This window comes from Eretmochelys imbricata, chromosome 14, assembly GCF_965152235.1.
Source record: "Eretmochelys imbricata isolate rEreImb1 chromosome 14, rEreImb1.hap1, whole genome shotgun sequence".
NCBI lineage: Eukaryota > Metazoa > Chordata > Testudines > Cheloniidae > Eretmochelys > Eretmochelys imbricata.
This window is the reverse complement of record NC_135585.1, coordinates 27,184,618-27,209,175: the sequence shown is the minus strand read 5'-3', so window position 1 is coordinate 27,209,175 and position 24,558 is coordinate 27,184,618. Positions and strand designations below refer to the sequence as shown.

Sequence of the window (24,558 nt, the reverse complement as noted above, 5' to 3'; positions counted from 1 at the left end):
CTGTCGGTGCTGGGACAGGGACCTTCCCCCTCCTGGCCGGCGGGGGCTGGAAGGGCCTCAGAGACCGGGCAGGGCGATGCCTCCTGATGGGAAGGAGGGCTGGGCTCCTGGGGCCGCTGCTGCCCACACAACAAGCCCCAGAGCCACCCTGCCCGGCGCCCCTCCTGGGCTGGGTCCTGTCTGCCAAACCGCAGCCTGGGCCAGCTCCGCTGGGGCCTGGTCGGGGCCTCTCCCAGCTCGGCGCCTGCGCCGGGAGCCGGGGTCCTTTTCCAGAAGGCCGGGCACTTCCGCCGTCTGGCCTGGACGGGAGCTGCTTCCCCGCCAGCGGGGACGCAGGGATTGCTCTGCCCCTTGGGAAGATGGCAGCTGCTTCCCTCAGGCTCTGGGGCCACCTGCAGAGCCTTCCTCCTGAACATCCGCAGGAGCCTGGCCATCCTGGAACCGAGCAGGGAGCAGGGGTGAATCTGGGCTCAAGGCAGCCTTTCACTCATGGGCCTTTTCTGTCCCTCCTCCCCCCTGCTCCAACCACAGCAGCCCCCTCTGCCCCTACAGGAGTGCAGGGAGTGCCATCTACACACACAAGCAGGAGTTCATTGCATGATCTGCTCCCAACGTTCCCCCTCATAATCCCTGCTGCTGCAATATCCAGGAACTCTCATCCTTTTCGAGCAGTGGGGTCAGTCCCAAACACCACTGGTTCCTCAGGACAAGCAGCCCACTCCTGTCGTCCCAGGCCACTCTCCCACCCAGGCTAGAGAAGGAAGAGAACCCAGGAGTCTGGACTTCTCCTGGGAAACCATTTCCCACGTCAAAGTCACAAAGAGCCTAGGCACAGGAAGACCAGGGCCCTCCTCGTTCCCCATTGATTTCCAGGCTCAGCAGCTCACAGGGAGACTCTCAGCCTGGGGAACAGTGTCCCACAAGGGAAGGGCTGGGAGCCCCATTGCTGGAACCTTTCCAAACACACTGGAGATGGCTCCGGAGAAGCCCCTGCCTGGCCTAAGAGTGAGGGGCTCTTGGGGGCTGTTTGCAAAGGAAATCCCCCTTTGGAGATAGTCTCTCCCCGTTTCTGCCTCTCCCCAAACAGAGAGGGGAAGCCACCGAGGAACCCGAATGCCACTCACTTGCTCTCAGTGATGGGATAATGGATGGCGGATGTTCAGGGTCAGCAGACGTCCCTCGCCCTCCTCCTCGCTCTCCAAGCCCAAGGCAGGCTGGAGAGGGTGGTGACCTCAGGAGTTACCCTGCCCAGCCAGCAGGCAGGGTGATGACACTCGGGCGATCGACTGGCTGTGAAAACAAGAGTCTGTCTGACTGCCAAGGGACAGAGAAACTCAGCCAGCAGCAGGGGGGTGCAGAACACGGCCCTAGGGCGGAGGTGACAGTGCCTCCAGGATCCTGACATCCCAGCACTTTACACACCTTCCTGGAGCCTCCCAAACCCACTGGGCTGTAGCCATGGGACCCCAACCCTACTGATGGCAAACGGACCTCAGCTACTAGCTCAGGGTCACACTGAGTGTCAGAGCCATGGATGGACCCCTTCACTAACCACTGCCGCACAATCCCTCCCACAGCTGGCAATTGCAACCAGGCCCTAATGTCTGCTCCCCCTGCCTTTGAGAGGGAGGGTCACTCCTGCTTCCATTGCTGCCTATTGATCTGTGGGACTTTGGGCAAGTTGCTCCCCCTCTCTATGGCTCTCTGGGACTCACATCCCTGAATGGGCTTTAAAAAAGACAATGGTTAAAGTTTGGCCCCAACTAGTTCTTGTTTCTCGAGACTAGCCATTTCAGCAAAGTTTAGAATTCTTGACATTCATCACCTGGAAACATCCCTTTCTCCTTCGCAGACGGCCTTAACATCCCTTATCTCACCCAGGCTCCCTGCTGCCTGGAGTTAGAGAATTGACACTGTTCCCATTGGACCTACCCAAGGTGTCACACAGCAAAGCGGTGACAGAGCCAGAAAGAGAAGACAACAGTCCTGACTCCTGTTCGAACTAACAGACAACAACCCCCCGGAGGCAGGGATAAAGCCCAGGAAATCAGGTGTGAACATTTTCATGGAAACCGTTTTCTGTCAGAAAATCCATTCAGACGAAACCACTTTGTTTCTTGAAATCATAAGAAGTAGGATGAAATTTCTTTGCAAAAATATTTGTTTGCAAAACAAGAGCATCTCCTGTTTGTCACAGTGCATTCAACTGTCTCGTCGTACACAAAGGGGAGACACTATGATCTAGCAAAAAGAAAAAGGAGTACTTGTGGCACCTTAGACACTAACGAATTTATTTGAGCATAAGCTTTCGTGAGCTCCAGCTCACTTCACCGGATGCATCTGTAGCTGACGACAGCTGTAGCTCACGAAAGCTTATGCTCAAATAAATTGGTTAGTCTCTAAGGTGCCACAAGTCCTCCTGTTCTTTTTGCGAATACAGACTAACACGGCTGCTACTCTGAAACCAACTATGATCTTGAAAATTAGATGAGATGCTTCAGTCTGAGCAAAGTAGTTGCTGCTCTTCACAATTTCAAAAGAATAAAATACAAAACCAATAGAATATTAGGTCATAATCGGATATGGCTCAGTGTGATAGGACACCTCCTAGTCTGCACTGCTCCAAGTGACACTCTTCAGTGGATCCCCAGCATCCACCCATGGCGAGGTAGGTGGGAGAGGATTGTTATTCGTTCTTGAGAGAAGGAGAAACGAAGGCTGAGAAAGGAGCAGGGACTTGTCTTAGCTGATGCAGCCAGTCAGTAGCAGAGTTGCTCTCAAATGAGCTACAGACCAGCAATTGTTCATAGTAATTATTCAGCAAGTATTTGAGAAGAATTGGAATGTTGGAGAGGATCAAGAACTGCTCCGAGACAATGAATGGAGAGCAGCATCCACATTGGTCAAACATTTAAGTGGTTGTGACTTATTTGCTTGGTCATAAAAGAGAACAACAAAGACTAGAGTTTCCTCCCTGTCAATAGCCCCCTCCTCAGTCAATCAAGGTTGAGACTTTGAGGGGTGGGAGGCTAAGGGTTCTCAACAAATAGCCCAAAGAATGGCCCTGGTTACCACCGAGGGGATCACTCTCGGAGCACTATTCCAGTCTCACCTCTCTGTGTGGGCCTCCCACAACCCCCCTCCCATCCGGCCCTCGCTCCACACACAGAGCTCCTGGTGGTGGGAGGAGAGCAGAGGAAAAGGAAAAAGGAAGCAAGAAGAGAAAAGTAGGAGGGACAGAGAAAAAGGGAAAACAAAAAGGAGAAACCCCAATGTCCCCAGTAATTCTGAGGGACAAAGTCCTAGGTCAGAAATAAAATGCTGCCCCCACAATCTAATGTTTTCCTTTCCCAAAAATCAGCCGGCACCTGATGGATCAGACTGAACAGGTTCCAAACCTCTCCGAGGCTCTTACCTTCTATATAGGGACGTCTGCTTTCGAGTAAAACCACTAAAAGAAAAGGAGAAAACTCCGAAGAGGGTCCTCCTTGCTCTCACGAATGTGAAAGTGAATGCTCTCTCAGTCCTCCAGGAGAGACCTCGAGAAGGAGACGTGCTGAAGCAAAGCCACAGGGATCTCCAAGGTTGCCCCTGTCCTGCACCCCTGTCCTGCCTGGCTGATGTCAAGATCTCTCTGTGAGATCATCGCCTCCCCACCACCTTTGTCCAATAGGCTGAGGTCCTGCCAAAGGCCCTTGTGATGTCACTGCCACACCCACCGCTCCCTTGCAGTGCTGATGTCCTGCCGCTGTCCAGCCACACTGGGTGTTTGAGCTGCTTCCTCTGGATCATCCCACTCAATGACTCTTCCTTGTGCGGTGACACCGACTGCACAGTCGAACACAGAGGTTCTTCCCCAGGCCGCAATTAGGTTTTCACAAGTTAGTTGACTTTATGGCCAGAAGGAACCGTTACAGCATTTAATCTGATCCCCTGCGTATCCTAAGGCCTCCTGTATGTCAGAAGAGCTGGGCTTTTCTTTTACTCAGCGTTTTCCAGAAAGGCATCTAGTCTTTATTCAAAGTGATCAAGAGATGGAGAAGCCATCATTTCTCTTGGTTCTTTGTGCCAATGACGAACCACCCTCTTACAAAACTGGGTCTCATTGTCATTATACTTTTTCTGATTTCTGTTTCCATCCATGGGGTCTTGTCATGTCTCTGCTACATAAAAAGAGCCATTTACACTCAACATTTTCTCTCCATGAAGTCAAGCAACTCACTTCTCCTTCTTCTTTTGTATATACTAAACAGATTGAGCTTTTTCAATGTCTCATTAGAAGGAATCATCCCCATCACTCACTTACAAATCTTTTCTGTACCCTCTCCAATTGTTTTAACATAATCTTCAAAATGTGGACACAAGAACTGGATTCAACATTCCAACATCAGTCTCACCAATGCTCTTTCACTTCCCTTTCCATCCTCACTACTCTATCCAGCCAAGAATGGCTTTAACCTTTTTTAACACAGTTTCACACTGACAGATCATGTTGAGGAGCTCGTCCACTATGGCCCCGAAATCCTTTTCAGGGTCACTGCTTTCCATCGGATTGTCCCCCATTCTGTAGGGTGCCACCTGACTCCTTTGTTACTGGAGCTATGGGGTTGCATTTGGCTTTATTAAAACCTAATTCTTTAGTAAGTGTTTTAGAAGAACTAGCCCATTAGAGAGAGAATCGTGAATTACTCCAAGACAATGAATGGAGAAAAGCGGAAAGAGCAATCAAATACATGTTTGGTTACAGCCTATTTCCTTGGTCTGAAAAGAGGGTAACAAAGACCTGAGCCTCCTCCCTCACAATAGCCCCAAGCTCCCCCAATCAGCATTGAGACTCTGAGAAGCAGAAAGCTGAGAGTTCTCACCAGATGTCCCGGGCCACCACCGGAGGGAGTCACTCTTAGAGCACCATTCCAGCCACATGTCTTTGGGAGGGCCTCCCGCAATGAGAGTTGGAATGCAACCCCCACCCCCCTCCATCCCCAACTCCACATGCACAGACAGCTCCTGGTGGTGAAAGGAAAGCAGGGGAAAGGGACAAAGATGCAAGAGAAGACGAGAAAAGAGGGAGAGACAGGAAAAGGGAAAACAAAAAGGAGAAACCCCAACGTCCCCAGTAATTCTAAGGGACAAAGTCCTGGGTCGGAAATAAAATGCTGCCCCCACAATCGAGTCTTTTCCTTTCCTAAAAATCAGCCGGCACGTGATAGATCAGACTGAAGAGGTTCCAAACCTCTCCGAGGCTCTTACCTTTTCTATAGGGACGTCTGTTTTCGAGCAAAACCACTACAAGAAAAGGAGAAAACTCCGAAGAGGGTCCTCCTTGCGCTGACGAACGTGCAAGTGAATGCTCTCTCAGTCCTCCAGGAGAGACCTCGAGAAGGAGACGTGCTGAAGCAAAGCCACAGGGATCTCCGAGCTTGCCCCTGTCCTGCACCCCTGTCCTGCCTGGCTGATGTCAAGATCTCTCTGTGAGATCATCGCCTCCCCACCACCTTTGTCCAATAGGCTGAGGTCCTGCCAAAGGCCCTTGTGATGTCACTGCCACACCCACCCCTCCCTTGCAGTGCTGATGTTCTGCCCCTGTCCAGCCACACTGGATGTTTCAGCTGCTTCCCCTGGATCACCCCACGCGTTCATTGTGAGCGTTCATTGTTGGCTCAAGCCCAACACAGTAAAACATCAGAGGCTTCTCCCCATTCTACGCTCAGTTTTTCATACATGAGCAGACTTTATGGACAGAAGACACAATTAGTGCATGTCATCTCACCCCCTGCATATCACATGCTTTCTGGAGAGCATAGTAGCTAGTTTTTGACTACACACATTCCAGAAAGGCATCTCGTCTTCATTAGAAGACATCAAGAGGTGGGGAATTCCCACAACTTCCCTTTCTAGTTTGTTCCTTTGGTGATTCATCCTCACCGTTGAATATGTGTGCCCTCTTTCGAATACAAATTGGTCTCTTTTGAGTTTCCAGCCACTGTTATGCTTTTCTCGGCTAGATTAATGAGCCCTTTCATACCCGATATTTTCTCTCCATGAAGTCACTTCAACACTTCAATGACGTCACCTCCCGATCTTTTTTATCATCTAAACAGGCTGAGCTCTTTCAATTGCTCATTTACAGGCATTTTTCTCCAGCCCACAAAACGTTTCATTGCTTTTTGCTGCCCCATCTCCAATATTTCCAAATCTTTTTTCAAAGGTGGACGCCAAAACTGAAGGCAGGACTCCATGATCCGTCTTCCTCATGGTGTGTCACCTCCCTATGCTCCTCACTGCTCTTTTCATACATCTAATGATGGCTTTAGCCCTGTTCACCACAGCATCCCCCTGGGTGCTCATGTTGAATGGCTTGCCTAGCATGGCCCTAAATCCTCTTCACACTCAGTGCTTTCCTGGATACACTTCCCCACTCTGTAGGTGTGGCCTGCATGCTTTGTCGCTAGCTATAGGACCCTTCCTTTGGTTCTTTTCCAACTTGTTTTCTTTGAATGGCTCCAGCTTCTCAAGGGATCCGATTGCTCTGTGTCACTGCCCTCTCCTCATCATTAATTACCACTCTGCTACTATTTTATCACCCACCAATGTTAGCAGCAGTGATTTTTTATTTGGGTTGCAGTTCTATTTGGGGGGAGGGATAGCTCAGTGGTTTGAGCATTGGCCTGCTAAACCCAGGGTTGTGGGTTCAATCCTTGAGGGGGCCATTTGGGTCAAAAATTGGGGATTGGTCCAGCTTTGAGCAGGGGGTTGGACTAGATGACCTCCTGAGGTCCCTTCCAACCCTGATATTCTAGGATTCATTGATATTTATTTTCAAGAATTAGTCCTTGAATTATTTTCAAGAATTAGTCCTTCGTATCCCTCGTGCTCAGAACCTGCTCCGCACAGCACAGCGAGAAAAGGCCGCCCAGCCCAGCTGTGCCCTAGGGGCTAAGCACAGAACAAACGTAGGGAGCTTGTGTCATCCACAGCTTCTGAACAACATGTGGGGGTCATCAGCTTACAAATACACTCTAGACCGGTAGCGTAGACAGGCCCCAAATGTATCTAAATGTCCCGCCTTGAAAAACAGGAGAGAAAAAAACATAACCAGGAAGAGAAAACGGCAGATCTGCTGATAGTCAGTCCTGGGCCCTAGCCGTGTTTGTCCTGGCCTCTCTGCTTCAGCTCCAGTAACATCCCGAGTCGAGGTTTTCTTCTTCTCTGTGTCCTTTAACTTCACGTCACTGGAGAAGAAAGATTTTTTCTGACCAGCTGGCTCTAATGCATGGAGATGTCTTTCCAGAAGTCGTGCTCTGGCTCAGTCCCACGTAGCAGGTTTTCTGGAGGAAGCACTCGGTGACGTTCTAGGGCTTGTGTTACAAAGAAGATGGACAGAATGGTCCTTTCTGACCTTCAATTATTTCTTTCGCTAGGAGGATAACGCTGGACATTTTCTCTCATTCACTTTCCTTTGGAATAATTTCAATCCAGTCCAAAGGATTTCCTCTTCCATTCTGTCTTCAGCACCTTTCCTAGCAAACAGTTACTGTTCAAGCACAGGTTTCCAGTTTCAGGCTGTCCCAGGGTGAGATGGCCATGAAGGGGGTAGTAGCTCAACTGAACCTATCCCCAGGTGAAAGGAATAAGTGCAGGGGTCACATGAGAAGGAGCAGCATGTAACTAGGATCCAAGCCTGTTGGACGATATAAGAACAGCCTGTGCTTGGCCAGGAGAGAGACCCACAATGGGAGCAGGCCTGGGAGGGGCTTGGATAGTCCTTTCAAGTCAGTTTCGGTACACAGTAGGGGATGGAACAGCCAAGCTGCTAGGGTTGGGAGCTGAGCCTATCATTGTCACTACCATTGACCCCATATTAGAGATGTGGAAACTGAGGTCCAGAGAGGGGTCTGGCCTTAAACCTGAATCTGAGCCTGGGTTTAGTATGTGGTGTAGAATCTGTCGACTGTGTGGTTCTTCCATCTTCCTCAGAGACACCTGGTGCCGACTGCTGCTGGAGACAGGATTCTGGTCTAGTTGGGCCCTGGATTTGATCCAGCCTGGATCAGCGTCACTTTGTTGCAGTGACAAAATTGAGGCAGCAGACTGAGTAGCCCCATTATAGACACTAAACCAAAGCAAAATTGGAAGCGGATTTAAGCAACTTTTTACACATCAGTTTCATTTCTCTCCTCAGACAGACAAGGTTTAATTTCTGCCTACGTTCCCCACCCCTCCAAATCACCCAAAACAAGCCAATCTGCTTTGGGTCGGCAACGGTCCATGTCCGTCATGCCAGTGGCCGACCGCTAGTACAGCCGTAATACCACCGGACCCCCAAAAGACCCCCCTCAACAGCGCACCACCCCACCAGAAATGCCCCAAACATCACTGGCCAACAGCGGTGGTGCTGTGCACGCCACTCCCTCCCCCCACAACCCCCAAACCCAGCCTGGCCACTCCCCAGTCCTCCCCGGCCCCAACTTGGCCCAAGCTATGCTGCAGCCCCCCCCAGCTTTGCAACCCCCTGTCACCCACTGCCTGCGTCCCCTCTCCCCCATGCAGGTGCAACACCACCACCAGAAATGCACCAACAGAAAGATCACTGACCACAGCCCACTGTTATCAGCTCACCCAACCCCCCGAGCAGTCCAGGCAGGAGGCAGGCGGTGGGGAGAGAGTAGGCACTGCAGGGCCCGGACACACACACACGCATGCATGCAACACTCTCACCGCGAGGACCTCACTTAGGGAAGACGAACCCAACCCACAGCTGACTGAGCTAGATTCCAGGTTCCCTCCTTCATCTGTAATGCCCTATCGGGCTGACCTGTCGCACTGGCCTCTCCCCCATTGGCCCTGGGCACTGTCAGTCTCAGAGTCCTGGTTTCTTCCCCTCTCCTTGCTTTGGGTGTTGGGAGAGGGATTGGGCAACAGGGAGCCAATCATGTTCTCCGGCAGGACATTTCAAAAAAAAAAAAAAAAGCAGCCAAAAAAGCCCCCAAAGAAGCCACGTGAAAAACGCCCAGTTGGGGTTAAGCCACATCTTAGATCCCTGTGACACTGTCTGCAGGGAGCCACGGCTGCAGTGAATCCTCTGAAAAGCTTCCGAGATGAAGCAACTTGCTCCATCTGTCTGAGTTTTTATAAGGATCCCGTGTTTTTAGATTGCGGGCACAGTTTCTGCCAAGCCTGCATCGCCCAGTGCTGAGAGGGATCGGATACAGCTGTCTCCTGTCCTCAGTGCAGAGAGACCTTTCCCCAGAGGACCCTCAGGCCGAACAGACAACTGGGGAACTTTGTGGAAATAGCCAAGCAGCTGAGTTTCCAAACAGCAGCAGGAGAAGTTGGTGCAAGGTGCACCAGGAGCCTTTCAAACTCTTCTGTAACCAGGACCAAATGCTCATCTGTGTGATCTGCAGAGAGTCCCGGGCTCACCGTACTCACAGGGTGGTCCCCACAGAGGAGGCTTCCCAGGCCTACAAGGTAGGAAACTGCTGTGCAGGGTAATTACTTCGGTTTGGGCATGTTTGCAATTTTTATTACAATAGCTTCTAAAGGCACCGAGATCAGGGCCCTTGTTGTGCGAGGCTCTGTACAAACACACAGACTGTCTAAACCAGTGGTCCCCAAATTTTTCCCCTCAGGCTCTCCCTTACCCTGGCTATGGCCCCCCACCCGCAGCTGCGGTTAGGAGCTGTGAGTGGGGCCACAGTCAGAGGCTGGGGCCACAGCTGTGGGGGTGTCTTGGGGTTGGAAGTGGGGCTGGGCCGGGAGTCGGGGGCTCAAACTGGGTTTGGGAGCAGAGCCAGGGTCAAGACTGGGGCTGGGAGTGGAGCTGGGGTAGGAGCCAGGGCCAAGGGGGCCATAGTAGATCTGAGGGGCACTCCCTTCCTGCCCCTTGTGGGGGCTGGTCTTGGCCCTGCCATGCTCCCTCAAATGTTCCTCCATGCTCCAGTTTGGGGACCACTGATGTAAACAGTCAAGATAGACAAAGGCTGGGGATTCTGAAAGGTACTTAAGGTGTCTATACCCCAGATTTAAGTGGATAAATCTGGAGTTTAGGCACCTAAATGCCAGTTTTCGGCTCCACTGCAATCCCCAGAATTCCTGTAGGAGCCCAAAAAGAAAAGGAGTACTTGTGGCACCTTAGAGACTAACCAATTTATTTGAGCATAAGCTTTCGTGAGCTACAGCTCACTTCATCGGATGCATAAAAGTGGAAAATGCAGTGAGGATGTTTTTATACACACAGAGCATGAAAAAATGGGTGTTTATCACTTCAAAAGGTTTTCTCTCCCCCACCCCACTCTCCTGCTGGTAATAGCTTATCTAAAGTGATCACTCTCCTTACAATGTGTATGATAATCCACTTTTATGCATCCGATGAAGTGAGCTGCAGCTCACGAAAGCTTATGCTCAAATAAATTGGTTAGTCTCTAAGGTGCCACAAGTACTCCTTTTCTTTTTGCGAATACAGACTAACACGGCTGCTACTCTGAAACCTGTCATTATGGAGGAGCCCAGACTCACTCAGTGCCTGTGTATTCAGGGTACAACTTCTTTCAGTGCCTGTGTTTCTGTCTCTGGGCATGTGCACAGCTGCCCCCCATGGCATCTGGCTGCCTGTCTCCTGGCCACACCCAGAGCAATCCATGAGCTGGGGAAAACCAGGCATTCTGCTTCTCTCCTCTACGGGGCCTGATCTGGTGGGCATGCTCGGAGACAAATCAAAGGAGTGGGAGGGAAACAGAGGCACAGACGCGGCAGTGACTTAACCAAGCTCACAAAGCAGCTCAGTAGGAGAGCCAGGAATTAAACCCTGGCCTCCCCATGCCCATCCTAGTACCCTAGCCACTAGACCACACCGCCTCTCATCACTCCTGTCATGCAGTTCTCTACCGTCACATTACCAACATCTCAGCACAGCTGCAGACTGGAGGCGTAGCGCCCCAGCTTGAGCATTTCACAGCTGATGACCGCTGCTTTCAGGCGAGCCACAGGAAAATAACATATGGTCAGCAGTGTTCTCAAGGAGTTTGTTCTCTGCTACTTTCTGATGCATAAGGTGCCCTGAAAGATTTCTGTTTAAGAAACAAAGGTTAATCTGCGTAACTTTTTCCTCAAGGAAAAACCAGGATGATGAATTCCCGTTTTCCCGGGTTTGCTGAAGGATGGTCACTTCGCTGCTCCTGAAGCAGAAATCATGGGCAACGGGTATGACGGGCCAGGGGAGGCACAGCCCTGCGTGGCCCCCTCCACCCCCAGACTCCCTCTTGCTTCCTGCCGGGGATCTGCAGCTCTTCCCCCGTGGCTGGTCTGGGGGGGCCTCTGGCAGAAGGGGCCGGACTGGGGGTTAGCCTCCCTGAACCAGTGGCTCACGTCCTGCCCGTACAACCTTTGAAGTTTTGCAACATTCTAGGGCCCATGAAGCCCACGTGGATTGGAACCGTAAAAAGCCTGTTGGACAGAGCAATCCCCTCGGGGCAGAATCCGCTGTGCTGTACGCCGCGCTAGCTGTAAGGACGAAGTGGGCTGTAGTAGTGCCACAATAAGATTAAAGGAAGAAAATGGCTGATTCCCAGGACCATGTTGAACAAGCCCTTTCCCCCATGCTGAACAATCGAGCACAATATTTATGCACCTTGTGAGTGTGTAGGATTTTTAACCAGGAGTCTCTTTCTCCCAAGTGTTTCTTTAGGCACTGGAGTTTAATGTACTTTTTTTTTTAAAGTGTGTTAAACATTGTTACCAAAACTCCCTTCCCTTTAAGTTGCTCAGCTTTAACTCTCTGATGTCCAGCTTTCTTCGTATAGTTTTCTCTGTCATTGCCTGGGAGCAGGGCACCCTACCCTACACTGCTGCAAAATGGATACGACTTCAACCCTTTGCCCTGCAGCACTTGGAGGATTCGCTGGAGGCAAAGGGCTGTTCTAGACAGAGTCCCTAAGTCTCTATGTTAGGTCTGGTGCCCCCAAGGCCTCTCTCTTCCCTGGCAGCGTGACATATACAGCATAGAAGGAAAGTAAGCAGGGCTGACAATGGGGCCTGAGATGCCCAGTTGCCATGAAATGAATGGGAGCTGTGTTTTTAAATCCTCTCTGTGGCTCTGCAACACCTCACCCCCGGGGAATTACAGAAGAAGATCCTTCGAGCACATTTTCAAGAGCACCAACTGACTTTAGAGCCGAAGTCCCATTTGCAAAGGAGATTTAGGCCCGAATCCCCAAATGGAATTTAGGCCCGAATCCCCAGTGGAACCACGCCCACAGGAGAGCATGTGGGCACCCCGCAGCCCCGCAATCCTGCAGCCCAGAGATTAGGGCGCTCCTTGAGAGGTGGTAGATCCCATTTCAAATCCCTGCTCCCTCTGCGGCACAGGCTTGACTTGAACCAGGGGTCTCCCAAAGGCCAGCTGAGTGCTCTAACCACAGGGCTAACAGTTATGAGCGAGGTGGGTTTCCTTCCCCCGCCAGGCTTCTTGCAAAAAAAATGGCACAGGTGCTGGTCATCAAGAGAGGGCTCGCAGCTGAGAATCCCACGCCGAGGGAGGCGCCTACGGTGCTGCCCAGATTCAGTCGCCGAACTCCCTGAGGGGGCCGGGGCTTAGCACACCCCCGGACCTTGGCATTTCCCACTGGCTGGCGTAAGCAGGGAGTCGCCTAGCATGCTGGCTTTTATGAAGCTCATTCCAAGGCGCATCTCTCTCCCCATTCATGGTGCAGATTGCCTGGGAGCCTGACTCTGGCTTTGTGAATCACAGTGACTTTCTAGGTGCCTAAGCGTTGGGTGTTGTGATGCTAAGTGTCAGCTTGCCTAAGTTTCTTTGTGAATCCAGCCCTGTTTTCATGAGGCTATTTTCCTACAGAAAAGGGGCAAATCACCTCTCCTCTGATCTTTTCTTCCTCTAGAGACCCTGCCCTATCAACTGAACTTTCTGATCTCCAAGGCAGAGAAAGAGGGTAAGTTTTCATAAGGATATTTTCCTACAACAATTATTAATTAAAATCTCCGGATTAATTTTTTAGAAGACACTTCTGAATTCAAACAAGAGAGGTTTCCACCAATACAGAGTCATGGATTCCAAGGTTAGAAGGAACCATTGTATCATAACGGCCAGACTGCGTCAGACCAAAGGTCCATCTAGCCCAGTATCCTGTCTTCCGACAGTGGCCAATGCCAGGTGCCCCAGAAGGAATGAACAGAACAGGGAATCATCCAGCCCATCGCCCATTCCCTGGTGGTATATTTGGTAATTAGATTTCACCAAGCCAGTAATAAATGTCAACTCCTGGATCACTATATTAGTATTACCATGGAGTCACAAACAGTCCCCGAGGATCTCCAGCCACTTTTACCAACCAGATAAACTGGACTTTGTGATAAAAGGTTATTAAAACGAAGAATCACATTATATTGGGTTACTCCCAACCCCAATGGGTCAGTCACTTATCCCAGGTCAATGGATACTCTTGATCTCACATCAAAGGCAATGCTGGCAGCAAATTTCTCTAGTAAACTAACTAAAGTTTTATTAGCTAAGAAAAGAAATGAAAGTTATTGAGAGTTTAAAGCAGGTAAAATACATTAACAGGTTTGTCAATCCAAAGTGACAGCAGAGATGTGGTATCTGCTAGTTTTCCATAAGTCTCTCAGGGTTACGCAAGATAACTTTGGGGATCTCTGTCTTGCATCTTTTCAGGTTTCAGAGTAGCAGCCGTGTTAGTCTGTATTCACAAAAAGAAGAGGAGTACTGGTGGCACCTTAGAGACTAACCAATTTATTTGAGCATAAACTTTCGTGAGCTACAGCTCACTTCATTGGATGCATTTAGTGGAAAACACAGTGAGGACATATATATACACACAGAGAACATGAGAAAAAAACCAAACCAAAAAACCAAACCTGTAAGGAGAGTGATCAATTAAGATGAGCTATTACCAGCAGGAGAGCGGGGTGGGGGGAAGGAGGGGGAAACTTTTTGTAGCGATAATCAAGGTGAGCCATTTCCAGCAGTTAACAAGAAGGGGGGAAACTTTTTGTAGTGATAATCTAGGTGGGCCATTTCAAGCAGTTAACAGGAACAACTGAGGAACAGTATGGGGGGGGGAGTGGGGGGGAAGAAATAAACAAACATCGGGAAATAGTTTTACTTTGTTTCAGAGTAACAGCCGTGTTAGTCTGTATTCGCAAAAAGAAAAGGAGTACTTGTGGCACCTTAGAGACTAACCAATTTATTTGAGCATGAGCTTTCGTGAGCTACAGCTCACCCATCCATTCTAAGTCTCTATTCAAGCCTAAGTTAATTGTATCCAGTTTGCAAATTAATTCCAATTCGGCAGTTTCTCGTTGGAGTCTGTTTCTGAAGTTTTTTTGTTGTAATATAGCGACTTTCATGTCTGTAATCGCATGACCAGAGAGATTGAAGTGTTCTCCGACTGGTTTATGAATGTTATAATTCTTGACATCTGATTTGTGTCCATTTATTCTTTTACGTAGAGACTGTCCAGTTTGACCAATGTACATGGCAGAGGGGCATTGCTGGCACATTGCTTGCATCTGGAATGTTCTCTGAAAGTGTCCAAACAGCTCAGAGAGACAGAACCATTCCCTGGATCCATTCTCACAGCTGTATTCCCCGGAAAGCAATCTGGCAAGTAAAAAGAAAAGGAGTACTTGTGGCACCTTAGAGACTAACCAATTTATGGTGCCACAAGTACTCCTTTTCTTTTTGCGAATACAGACTAACACGGCTGTTACTCTGAAATCTGGCAAGTGTTTCCATCACAGCATGGGTTTTTCCTCTGATGACTAAACGCAGACTGGGTCTGTGGATTTCCCTTTGTCCAACACAATGACCAGTGCTTTGAAGGTAGCATGTTCTTCATTTACATTTCCAAGGCTCCAATCGCATTTGATGGGCAAACATAATTACCGGGATACATGCGATGTAAATTGCAATGTAACAGCAGACAACAATCCTTCCTTAGTTTTCATGAAGTTCACACATCAAGTAAATTCACAATTTTGATCTAGGTTTAATTAAGTAGAGGGATATACATAATGTAAAGGGATAGCATACAACGGGTTACAGATAAGTGAAGGCAATATCATTCCCATTTCCGTTGAACTAAATTAACTCTTGAGTGAATTAGTACATTTAACATTTCTTTGATAGTCACAAGTTAATGATGGTAATATAGTATGTAGTCCTGTTTATTTGCCTGAGATAGAATTTTGGGTTTTGTTTGCCCACTTGAATTTTGAGGTTTTAAAATAGAATTCAGAGTAACAGCCGTGTTAGTCTGTATTCGCAAAAAGAAAAGGAGTACTTGTGGCACCTTAGAGACTAACCAATTTATTTTAGCATGAGCTTTCGTGAGCTACAGCTCACTCACGAAAGCTCATGCTAAAATAAATAAAATAGAATTGTTTGTGTCTTATACCCTTATCAACATATGTGAACAAGGGGCTGGGGGGACACCACTGTGTGTTGCTTCTGCCTACAGACGGGGGTTTTTCAATACAAAGAGAAAAGATAAGAAATAGGGTTCCAGTGTTGCTGGATATGGCGGGAGTTTGATATACAGTGTATAATTGACGGCTGCCTGACTCCTCTCCCAAGACAAGGTCAAGTAACCAGTTGGGAGGGGCCAGGGAGATGGGGGAAGCTATAAGGAACACTAAAAACCAATGAAAAAGGTAACCCTGACCGGTGCATAACTTCACTCCCTACTCCTCCCACGGGGTACAAAAGAGGTGGTACCGAAGCCCCCAGACTCAAGACCCTCCAAAAAGGAATATGACCATAAATTGCAAGGGTGGTACCAGGGTTCAGGGTACTGGGGCGTACACCTCAGGTATAACTAAGCCCACTACAAAGGAGGAGGGAGAGGAAGCTCTGTTGGTGTAAAGAGCTGTGGTTATGCATTGTTGGCAGTTTGGACACTGGCTACCTGCTTTCTGTCTGCATGACAAGAACCAAGGGAGGGTAGGGGAAGCCCTAATAACACACAAGTGAATCGGCCTTGTCAAGGTTCCTCCCCCACTCTGAACTCTAGGGTACAGATGTGGGGACCTGCATGAAAAACCTTCTAAGCTTATCTTTACCAGCTTAGGTCAAAACTTCCCCAAGGTACAAAATATTCCACCCGTTGTCCTTGGACTGGCCGCTACCACCACCAAACTAATACTAGTTACTGGGGAAGAGCTGTTTGGACGCGTCCTTCCCCCCAAAATACTTCCCAAAACCTTGCACCCCACTTCCTGGACAAGGTTTGGTAAAAAGCCTCACCAATTTGCCTAGGTGACTACAGACCCAGATCCTTGGATCTTAAGAACAATGAATAATCCTCCCAACACTTGCACCCCCCCTTTCCTGGGAAATGTTGGATAAAAAGCCTCACCAATTTGCATAGGTGACCACAGACCCAAACCCTTGGATCTGAGAACAATGAAAAAGCATTCAGTTTCTTACAAGAAGACTTTTAATAAAAATAGAAGTAAATAGAAATGAAGAAATCCCCCCTGTAAAATCAGGATGGTAGATATCTTACAGGGTAATTAGATTCAAAAACATAGAGAACCCCTCTAGGCAAAACCTTACGTTACAAAAAAGATACACAGACAGAAATAGTTATTCTATTCAGCACAATTCTTTTCTCAGCCATTTAAAGAAATCATAATCTAACACATACCTAGCTAGATTACTTACTAGAAGTTCTAAGACTCCATTCCTGGTCTATCCCCGGCAAAGACCAGCATAAGACAGACCCAGACCCTTTGTTTCTCTCCCTCCTCCCAGCTTTTGAAAGTATCTTGTCTCCTCATTGGTCATTTTGGTCAGGTGCCAGCGAGGTTACCTTTAGCTTCTTAACCCTTTACAGGTGAGAGGAGCTTTCCCCTGGCCAGGAGGGATTTCAAAGGGGTTTACCCTTCCCTTTATTTTTATGACAGGCCTATTGCTCTGACCTGAGCTGGCCTGTCAGTGTCACAATTGCTACGTGACCAGAGGGAGTGACATTACTCAGGTATGCCTTCACAGGGATTAATAAACCCATGGCTGGCCTGGATCCGCCGACTCGAGCTCATGGGGCTTGGGCTCCGGGGCTGAAATATTGCTGTGTAGACATTCGGACCCAGGCTGGAGCCCGAGCTCTCGGATCCTACACAGCAATTTTTAGCCCCACAGTCCAAGCTCTGCAACCCCGAGTCAGATGACCCAGGCCTGCCGAAGCCATGCCACAGGGCTTTTATCCCCATGTAGACATACCCGAAGGGACTGGGACTCATGACACCCGGGTTATATACCTCAGAGCTGCTGTGTGACCTCTAGCCAGTCACTTCCCCTCTCTGTACACTCTGAAAAATGAGGATGATGATCCTAACCCAGCTTGATAAATCACTTTGAGATCTACAGCTAAATTGTATTGTAATCTCGATCTACAGGGTAACCAGGCACAGAGCAGGGAAGAATACCTGAAGAATGCAGCTGGGTGGAAAATGGGTTTCCCATCCTGCAAGACTTTTCAAGATTTGAGAGAGACAAAGAAGGTGAGGTATCATTTTTTATTGGACCAACTTCTGTTGGTGGATGGGACAAGCTTTTGTGCTTCACAGAGCTCTTCCTCTGGTCTGGAGAAGAGAACCATAGTGTCCATGATCAGTACAAGGTGGGACAGATTGTTATGCATAAGGGGATCACACATATTGTAGGAGACCACTTAAAATGAAGTGGGCAATTAACATGAAGTGGGCGATTAACACTCTGCAGAATAGGCAGCAGGGCCCATTGACTCCAAAGGAGCTACAGCCAATTTACACCTGCTGGGCGACCAATGTGAATTCAATATTTTTTAAAAGTCTTGCAGCGTTGCATCTGCAGCTCATTGAGCTTTTTGGTTTAGTGCTGTCTGTAGCAAGAGAAAAATTAATGTAATGGCTGAGAAAGAAAGAAAGAAAGAAAGAAAGAAAGAAAGAAAGAAAGAAAGAAAGAAAGAAAGAAAGAAAGAAAGAAAGATTTGGGCCATTCATCCCAACAGAAGTTGAAGATGAGATACTTGAAAACTGTGCAACACTGAATTCCTCCAAAGTTCTATCCCTAGAGGGACTGAACCATTCTCCGCCACCAATAAAAGTTACACTTGTAATTAAACCCATGGGGCAAAGAGCTAAGAAAGTGCAAACTGGTTCAGAACTTTTGAATCAGCTTCAGATCACATTGGCAGGCAAAAAATATGGATTTATAACTGTGTAATGGGCTAGATCCCCAGCTGATGTAAATTGACATCGCTCGACGGAAATCCAAGGCCCAGATTCCCAGTTGGCGTAAATAGGCCAAACTACCATGAACTCAATGGAAGTAAAAAGAAAAGGAGGACTTGTGGCACCTTAGAGACTAACCAATTTATTTGAGCATAAGCTTTCGTGAGCTACAGCTCACTTCATCGGATGGAAGTGGAAGTGTAACAATTTACACAAGCCTATGACCTGGCCCTTAGTTTTTAGTCTTCACCTCTGGGTACCTCTTGGTGACTGACTTCAGTCAGACAAGGCAGGCTGAGCTGTGGGTTCCTTTTGCAGAGGCACCCCAAGAGCTGCTGATACAATGCAGGAGGGAAAAAAAGTCTCTGCTCCCCCAGAAGTGATTACGTGATGTTAATGAAGGAACAGGCTATTCCAGGCCAGCTGAGATTCTGCTGCGACAAGGCTCTTCGCTATTGTGGATCATGTGTCTCTGTTAGAAATCGCTGTTTTAGTCCCTTCCAACCCTGAGATTCTATGATTCATTCATTCTATGATTCATTCTACAAACACCTTGGGACATGCTTTGGGCCTCTGCCCTGCCTTGTTTTTAGCCAAGGGTCCTTCCAGGGATGCTGCCATCAAGTGAGATAAAGGGCGGGTACTGTTCTCCCTCTGTGGGGTTAGAGTTGGGCAGGTTGTCAGGGTGGTTTGCTCCAGAGGTGAGATCAGAGCTGGGCGTAAAGCCTTGGAGACCGGATTCAACTGTTTAGCCCCAGAGTAGGGACATCCTGGGCTGTGACAATATCTGAACCCTGCACAAGATAGGATCAGCTCTAGAGCTGGGAGTTTTCAGTCTCTGATCCCATTTAGTCCTTCGTCTCCCAGCCAAGCCTGTCCAAGGAGGGGAGCAGGGAGCACCCCTCTGTGGAGTGGATCCCTGTCTACTAGGAACTTCAGAGAGACTCAGGAAATCCAGCAAAGGGACATGGAAACTGCTGCTGGATAATACAGTGATGGGGGCATGAGAGAGAGATGACCAAAGAATCCTGGTACTGGAGGATCAAAAGCATTGCACGTTGGGAAAAAATCCACAAAGACCAACAGACTACATTTTTGCTTTCAATTCTACATGTGAAGGTATTAATGTACAGACAAATTTAATAATAGAGATATGAATTGTAATTGGAACTTTTAAAGACTTTTATTATCAAACAGCTAGAGCCTGTCAGATTTCTTTTCAGCAGAATGTAAGAACTGAAATATAAGTTACAATTTGAATTCTTTAAGGAATTAAGTCTCAGTCTAGTCAGACATCTAGATCCAGTCAGAGAAAAAGAAGGTGGACAATGACTTTGCATCAGAAATCAGAAATGTTTGCAGGGTTCAGCAAGCAACAACTAATTTCTTTTCAGCTAAGAACTACTGTAAACTGGAAATTGCACATTGCAAACCAAAGAATATTGGGATTTGCAGATTTCAAAAAAATGAAACCAAATATCTGAGTATAGGAGATACTTTCCCTGAACATTTTTGTTTAGTTCAAAAACTCATTTTCCTACAAAAAACTCATTTTCCTACTACTACAAAAAAAATTCTAAATTTCCAAACATCTCTAATTTGGAATGGAGCTTTAAACAAGGGAGGGGAACACTAATACTGTTCAATAATACCATCATTTCAAAACCATTTTTTCTCTTGAAATTGGGTTTGTTTCTGTGTCAAAGGGATAATTACTGGAAGGTCAAAATTGAATAAGCAGCAGAGCTGATAGCCACAGTTGATATGTTATGCACACCAGCACCTTTAGGCTCAGAGTTGGACCACCAGTTAAAGCCAGTCTATCTCAATGTTGCCAAAAGACATACAGGAGGTAAATGGGACTAGAACCCATATTTCCAGGATTTCCTTGGAAGTTAACAAGATAGACACAGGACCAGGATTACAAAGGGTTTAAGCACCTAAAGAAGGAGCAAGGCGCCTTTGGGGATTTACAATAGCATCTGAGCAGGTTAGGTGCTATCTTTTAATGCTGGCCCACAGATAACACAGAAGCTTGGCTGGAATCAGGGAACCCTGGTGGCGATTGTACTCCCTGTGTTATGCTGGGGTCAGACTAGAGGGTCTGAATGGCCCTTTTGGCGTTATCACCTTTGTTTCTGTGCCCTTGCCTCTGAATCTCTGCTTCTGAGCTCTGCAGGGCTCCAGGGCGTGAGTCCTGCTAACCCTCAGGAAATAGATATGGATAAATCACCTTCCCGCAGCATCAGTCCTTTAATGTCAGTGCAGCTCAACGCCAGCTACTCACAGCTCGTCTGCAGAGAGCAATCGGTTTGAGCCTAGTTCAATCGCAGAATGAGGCTGAAAGGATTCTCAGATACCTGTGCCTTTAGCTTCTAGATTCTGCTATATAGATAGATAGTGACCAAAAAAATCCTAGTGCTGGATGACTGAATGTGTCTTCCGTTGGGAAAAAATCCACAAAGGCTAGCACAGGAAGTTTGCTATTTCAATTAAATGTGTTGGGGGATCAACATACAGGGAAGAATTAAGATGATAAATATGAATTACAATACGAACTGGTGAAGACCTTTCCCATCAGTTTAATCAAATACCTACTGCTGACTGGAATTTTTCCTCCCATTAGGAAAATTTTTACTTTTCACTGAAAACCCTAAATCCATTTCCCCCCACCACCACCCCAGTTTTTGGCAAATGAAAACTTTCTGCTGAAAACTGATTTTTTTTATTCCAAAACCAATATAGTTTGTTTTTTTAAGTTTTCATTTTTTTTTTTTACAAAACAATCCCAAAATGTTTGAGAAAACCAGACAGATTCTGAGATGTGTTATTTAGCTTAAAAACCAATCTCCATTAAAAAGAACACAGCTGAAAATTTCCAACCAGCCTCTATGCACAGAGCTTGGGGTAGAAAAATGACAGATGAGCTGCTATTTACGATGCTGGGTGAGTTAACATCATATTGCCCTGCAAAGTGAGAATCAGGCTGTGTTAGAATTTTAGTTGATCAGTTTCATACCCAAGTTGTGAGAATTGTTGGGTTTGGAGTGTGCTTTGTTCCATCCTTCATATTGCATTTTATCAAGCCACACCGTGGGCCAAATCCTCAGATGACATAAAGTGACGAAGCTCCATTGACTTTAAAGGAGCTGACCTAATTTACACTAGTGTGGTAACGTGACTCATTGATTGTCAGAGGCGAGGAGCACTAACAACACCTACTCATTGTAAGTGATGAGTTCTGTGCACCTTTGACATTCATAGAATGAGATATTAGGGAAAGGGGAATCAGGGCCATTCCCTCTGTCGCTCTAATCCTGACCATTGTCTTTCTCATTCCCTCCACAGACATTGCACAGTGTACTGCGGAAGAAAATGTCCAACCAAACTGCCGAGACCGAGTTCCTTCTCCTGGGATTCTCTGACATTCGGGAGCTGCAGATTTTACACTTTGTGGTGTTTCTACTGCTTTACCTGATATCCCTGCTGGGGAACCTTCTCATCGTCACAGCCATAGCCCTTGACCGCCACCTTCACACCCCCATGTACTTCTTCCTGATGAATCTGTCCATCCTAGACCTCGGCTCCATCTCTGTCACCATCCCCAAATCCATGGCCAGTTCCCTCACGAACACCAGATCGATTTCTTATTCTGGATGTGTTGCCCAAGTCTTTCTCTTCTTCTTCTTCGCTTCAGCAGATTTTGCCTTACTGACCATCATGGCGTACGACCGATACGTCGCCATCTGCCAACCACTGCAGTATGAGACAGTGATGAACAGGACAGCATGTGTCCAAATGGCAGCCAGTGCCTGGATCACTGGTATTCTCTCCTCTGCACTGCACACTGGGATCACGTTTGAAATCTCCTTCTGTGGAGGCAACGCGGTGGATCAGTTCTTCTGTGAAATCCCCCAGCTCCTCAATCTCGCCTGCTCTGACTTGTACCTCATTGAAGTTGGGTTTCTCATCTTTAGTTCATTCTTAGGCTTAAGCTGCTTTCTTTTCATCATTGTGTCATATGTTCAGATCTTCAAAGCAGTGCTGAGAATCCCCTCTAAGCAGGGTGAGCATAAAGCCTTCTCCACCTGCCTCCCTCACCTCACCGTGGTGTCCTTGTTCTTTAGTACTGCTGCCTTTGCCTACCTGAAACCCACCTCCAGCTCAACCTCACGTCTGAATCTCATAGTGGCTGTTCTCTATTCTGTGTTGCCACCGATGATGAATCCGATCATCTACAGCATGAGAAACAAAGAGATCAAAGGTGCACTGAGTAAACAGATTGGTTGGAGGTTATTCACTAAGAACAAAATGTCCATATGTCTCCTTCGGTAGCAATTTCATTCTGTATTTCTTTATAAATAAAATCTGATGACATTATTGCCTCCATAAGAAAATACTGTGCACTCTGTTTATGCGGAATTGGGTATTTGCACTAGTACAGATACAGACAAACATGACTCAGGAAAAAAAGGAGTTTCTATAGGTTTACACTAATGTAAATAAGATTGGAATATATCATATACTGCTACCGATCACCATACTACCTGAGACCCTTGCCTATAAAATCAGTAGCCATAGCAGAGTCCCTGGTGAGGTCTTTGGCTCTTCTTATATTTTGGGATAAAAACTCAGATGGAAGTATCAATGCATTTGTTTTTTGTGTTTTTTGTTTGTTTGTTTGTCAGATTTTTAGCTTATTTTTGCTTAACTGGTGGATTGGTGGTTTGGTTTGTTTGTTTGTTTTAGGAGGTTTTGGAGGTGGAAAGGCCTGAGAAGATGGTGAGTGTTTGGTGAGATGGGATTTTCAATGTTTGTCCCTTCTTGGGAGTATCCATATGTCATCTCTTTGATGGGGTTTTCTGAGCGAACTAAAGGTTTGCTCCCCACAATGACAAAAGTGTGCAAAAGAGGATTATGCATGGCTTAGTTCCTACTGACATGATTATGTGTAGATTGTTGGGATATTATTGTATTATTAATGATATGTGTCATAAATATAAAGGGAAGGGTAACCACCTTTTTCTCCACAGTGCTATAAAATCCCTCCTGGCCAGAGGCAAAACCCTTTCACCTGTAAAGGGTTAAGAAGCTAAGATCACCTCGCTGGCACCTGACCAAAATGACCAATGAGGAGACAAGATACTTTCAAAGCTGGAGGGTGGAGGGAACAAAGGGTATGTCTGTCTTTGTGATGCTTTTACCAGGAAGAGATCAGGAATGCAGCTCAGAACTCCTGTAAAAAGTTAGTAAGTAATCTAGCTAGAAATGCATTAGATTTCTTTTGTTTAATGGCTGGTAAAATAGCTGTGCTGAATGGAATGTATATTCCTGGTTTTGTGTCTTTTTGTAACTTAAGGTTTTGCCTAGAGGGATGCTCTATGTTTTGAATCTGATTACCCTGTAAGGTATTTACCATCCTGATTTTTAGAGAGGTCATTCTTTTACCTTTTCTTTCATTAAAATTCTTCTTTTAAGATCCTGATTTCTTTTTCTTTGTTCTTAAGATCCAAGGGTTTGGGTCTGTGTTCACCTGTATAAATTGGTGAGGATTTTGATCAAGCCTTTCCCAGGAAAGGGTGTGTAGGGCTTGGGGGGATATTTTGGGGGAAGACGTCTCCAAGTGGGCTCTTTCCCTCTTCTTTGTGTATCACGCTTGGTGGTGGCAGCATAGGGTTCAAGGACAAAGGCAAAGTTTGTACCATGAGGAAGTTTTTAACCTAAGCTGGTAAGAATAAGCTTAGGGGGTCTTTCATGCAGGTCCCCACATCTGTACCCTAGAGTTCAGAGTGGGGAAGGAATCTTGACAATATGTAAGGCATCTTTTTATTATTTTAACCTAAATGAGTCTAGCATCATAGAATATTAGGGTTAGAAGAGACCTCAGGAGGTCATCTAGTCCAATCTCCTGCTCAAAGCAGGACCAACGCCGACTAAATCACCCCAGTCAAGGCTTTGTCAAGCCAGGCCTTAAAAACCTCTAAGGATGGAGATTCCACCACCTTCCCAGGTAACCCTCCTACTGAAATAGTGTTTCCTAATATCCCACCTCTACCTCCCCCACTGTAACTTGAGACCACTGCTCCTTGTTCTGTCATCTGCCACCACTGAGAACAGCCTAGCTCCATCCTCTTTGCAACACCCCTTCAGGTAGTTGAAGGCTGCTATCAAATCCCCCCTCTCTCTTCTCTTCTGCAGACTAAATAACCCCAGTTCCCTCAGTCTTTCCTCATAAGTCATGTGCCCCAGCCCACTAATCATTTTCGTTGCTCTCCAATGGACTCTCTCCAATTTGTCCACATCCGTTCT

At 47.2% G+C, this 24,558-nt stretch overlaps 1 protein-coding gene and 1 pseudogene across 1 annotated transcript; both read left to right on the top strand.

Annotated features, from left to right (window-relative positions):
• The window catches only part of LOC144274938 (von Willebrand factor A domain-containing protein 5A-like), a 171,722-nt pseudogene that overhangs the window by 98,610 nt on the left and 48,554 nt on the right, over positions 1–24,558 (top strand).
• Positions 21,625–22,584, top strand: LOC144274439 (olfactory receptor 14A16-like). Its single transcript, XM_077833270.1, has one exon. The coding sequence runs from the start codon at positions 21,625–21,627 to the stop codon at positions 22,582–22,584; it is 960 nt and encodes a 319-aa protein (XP_077689396.1).

Coding starts and splice junctions, on each gene's coding strand:
- LOC144274439 (XM_077833270.1), top strand. CDS start 21,625: ATGTCCAACCAAACTGCCGAGACCGAGTTCCTTCTCCTGGGATTCTCT.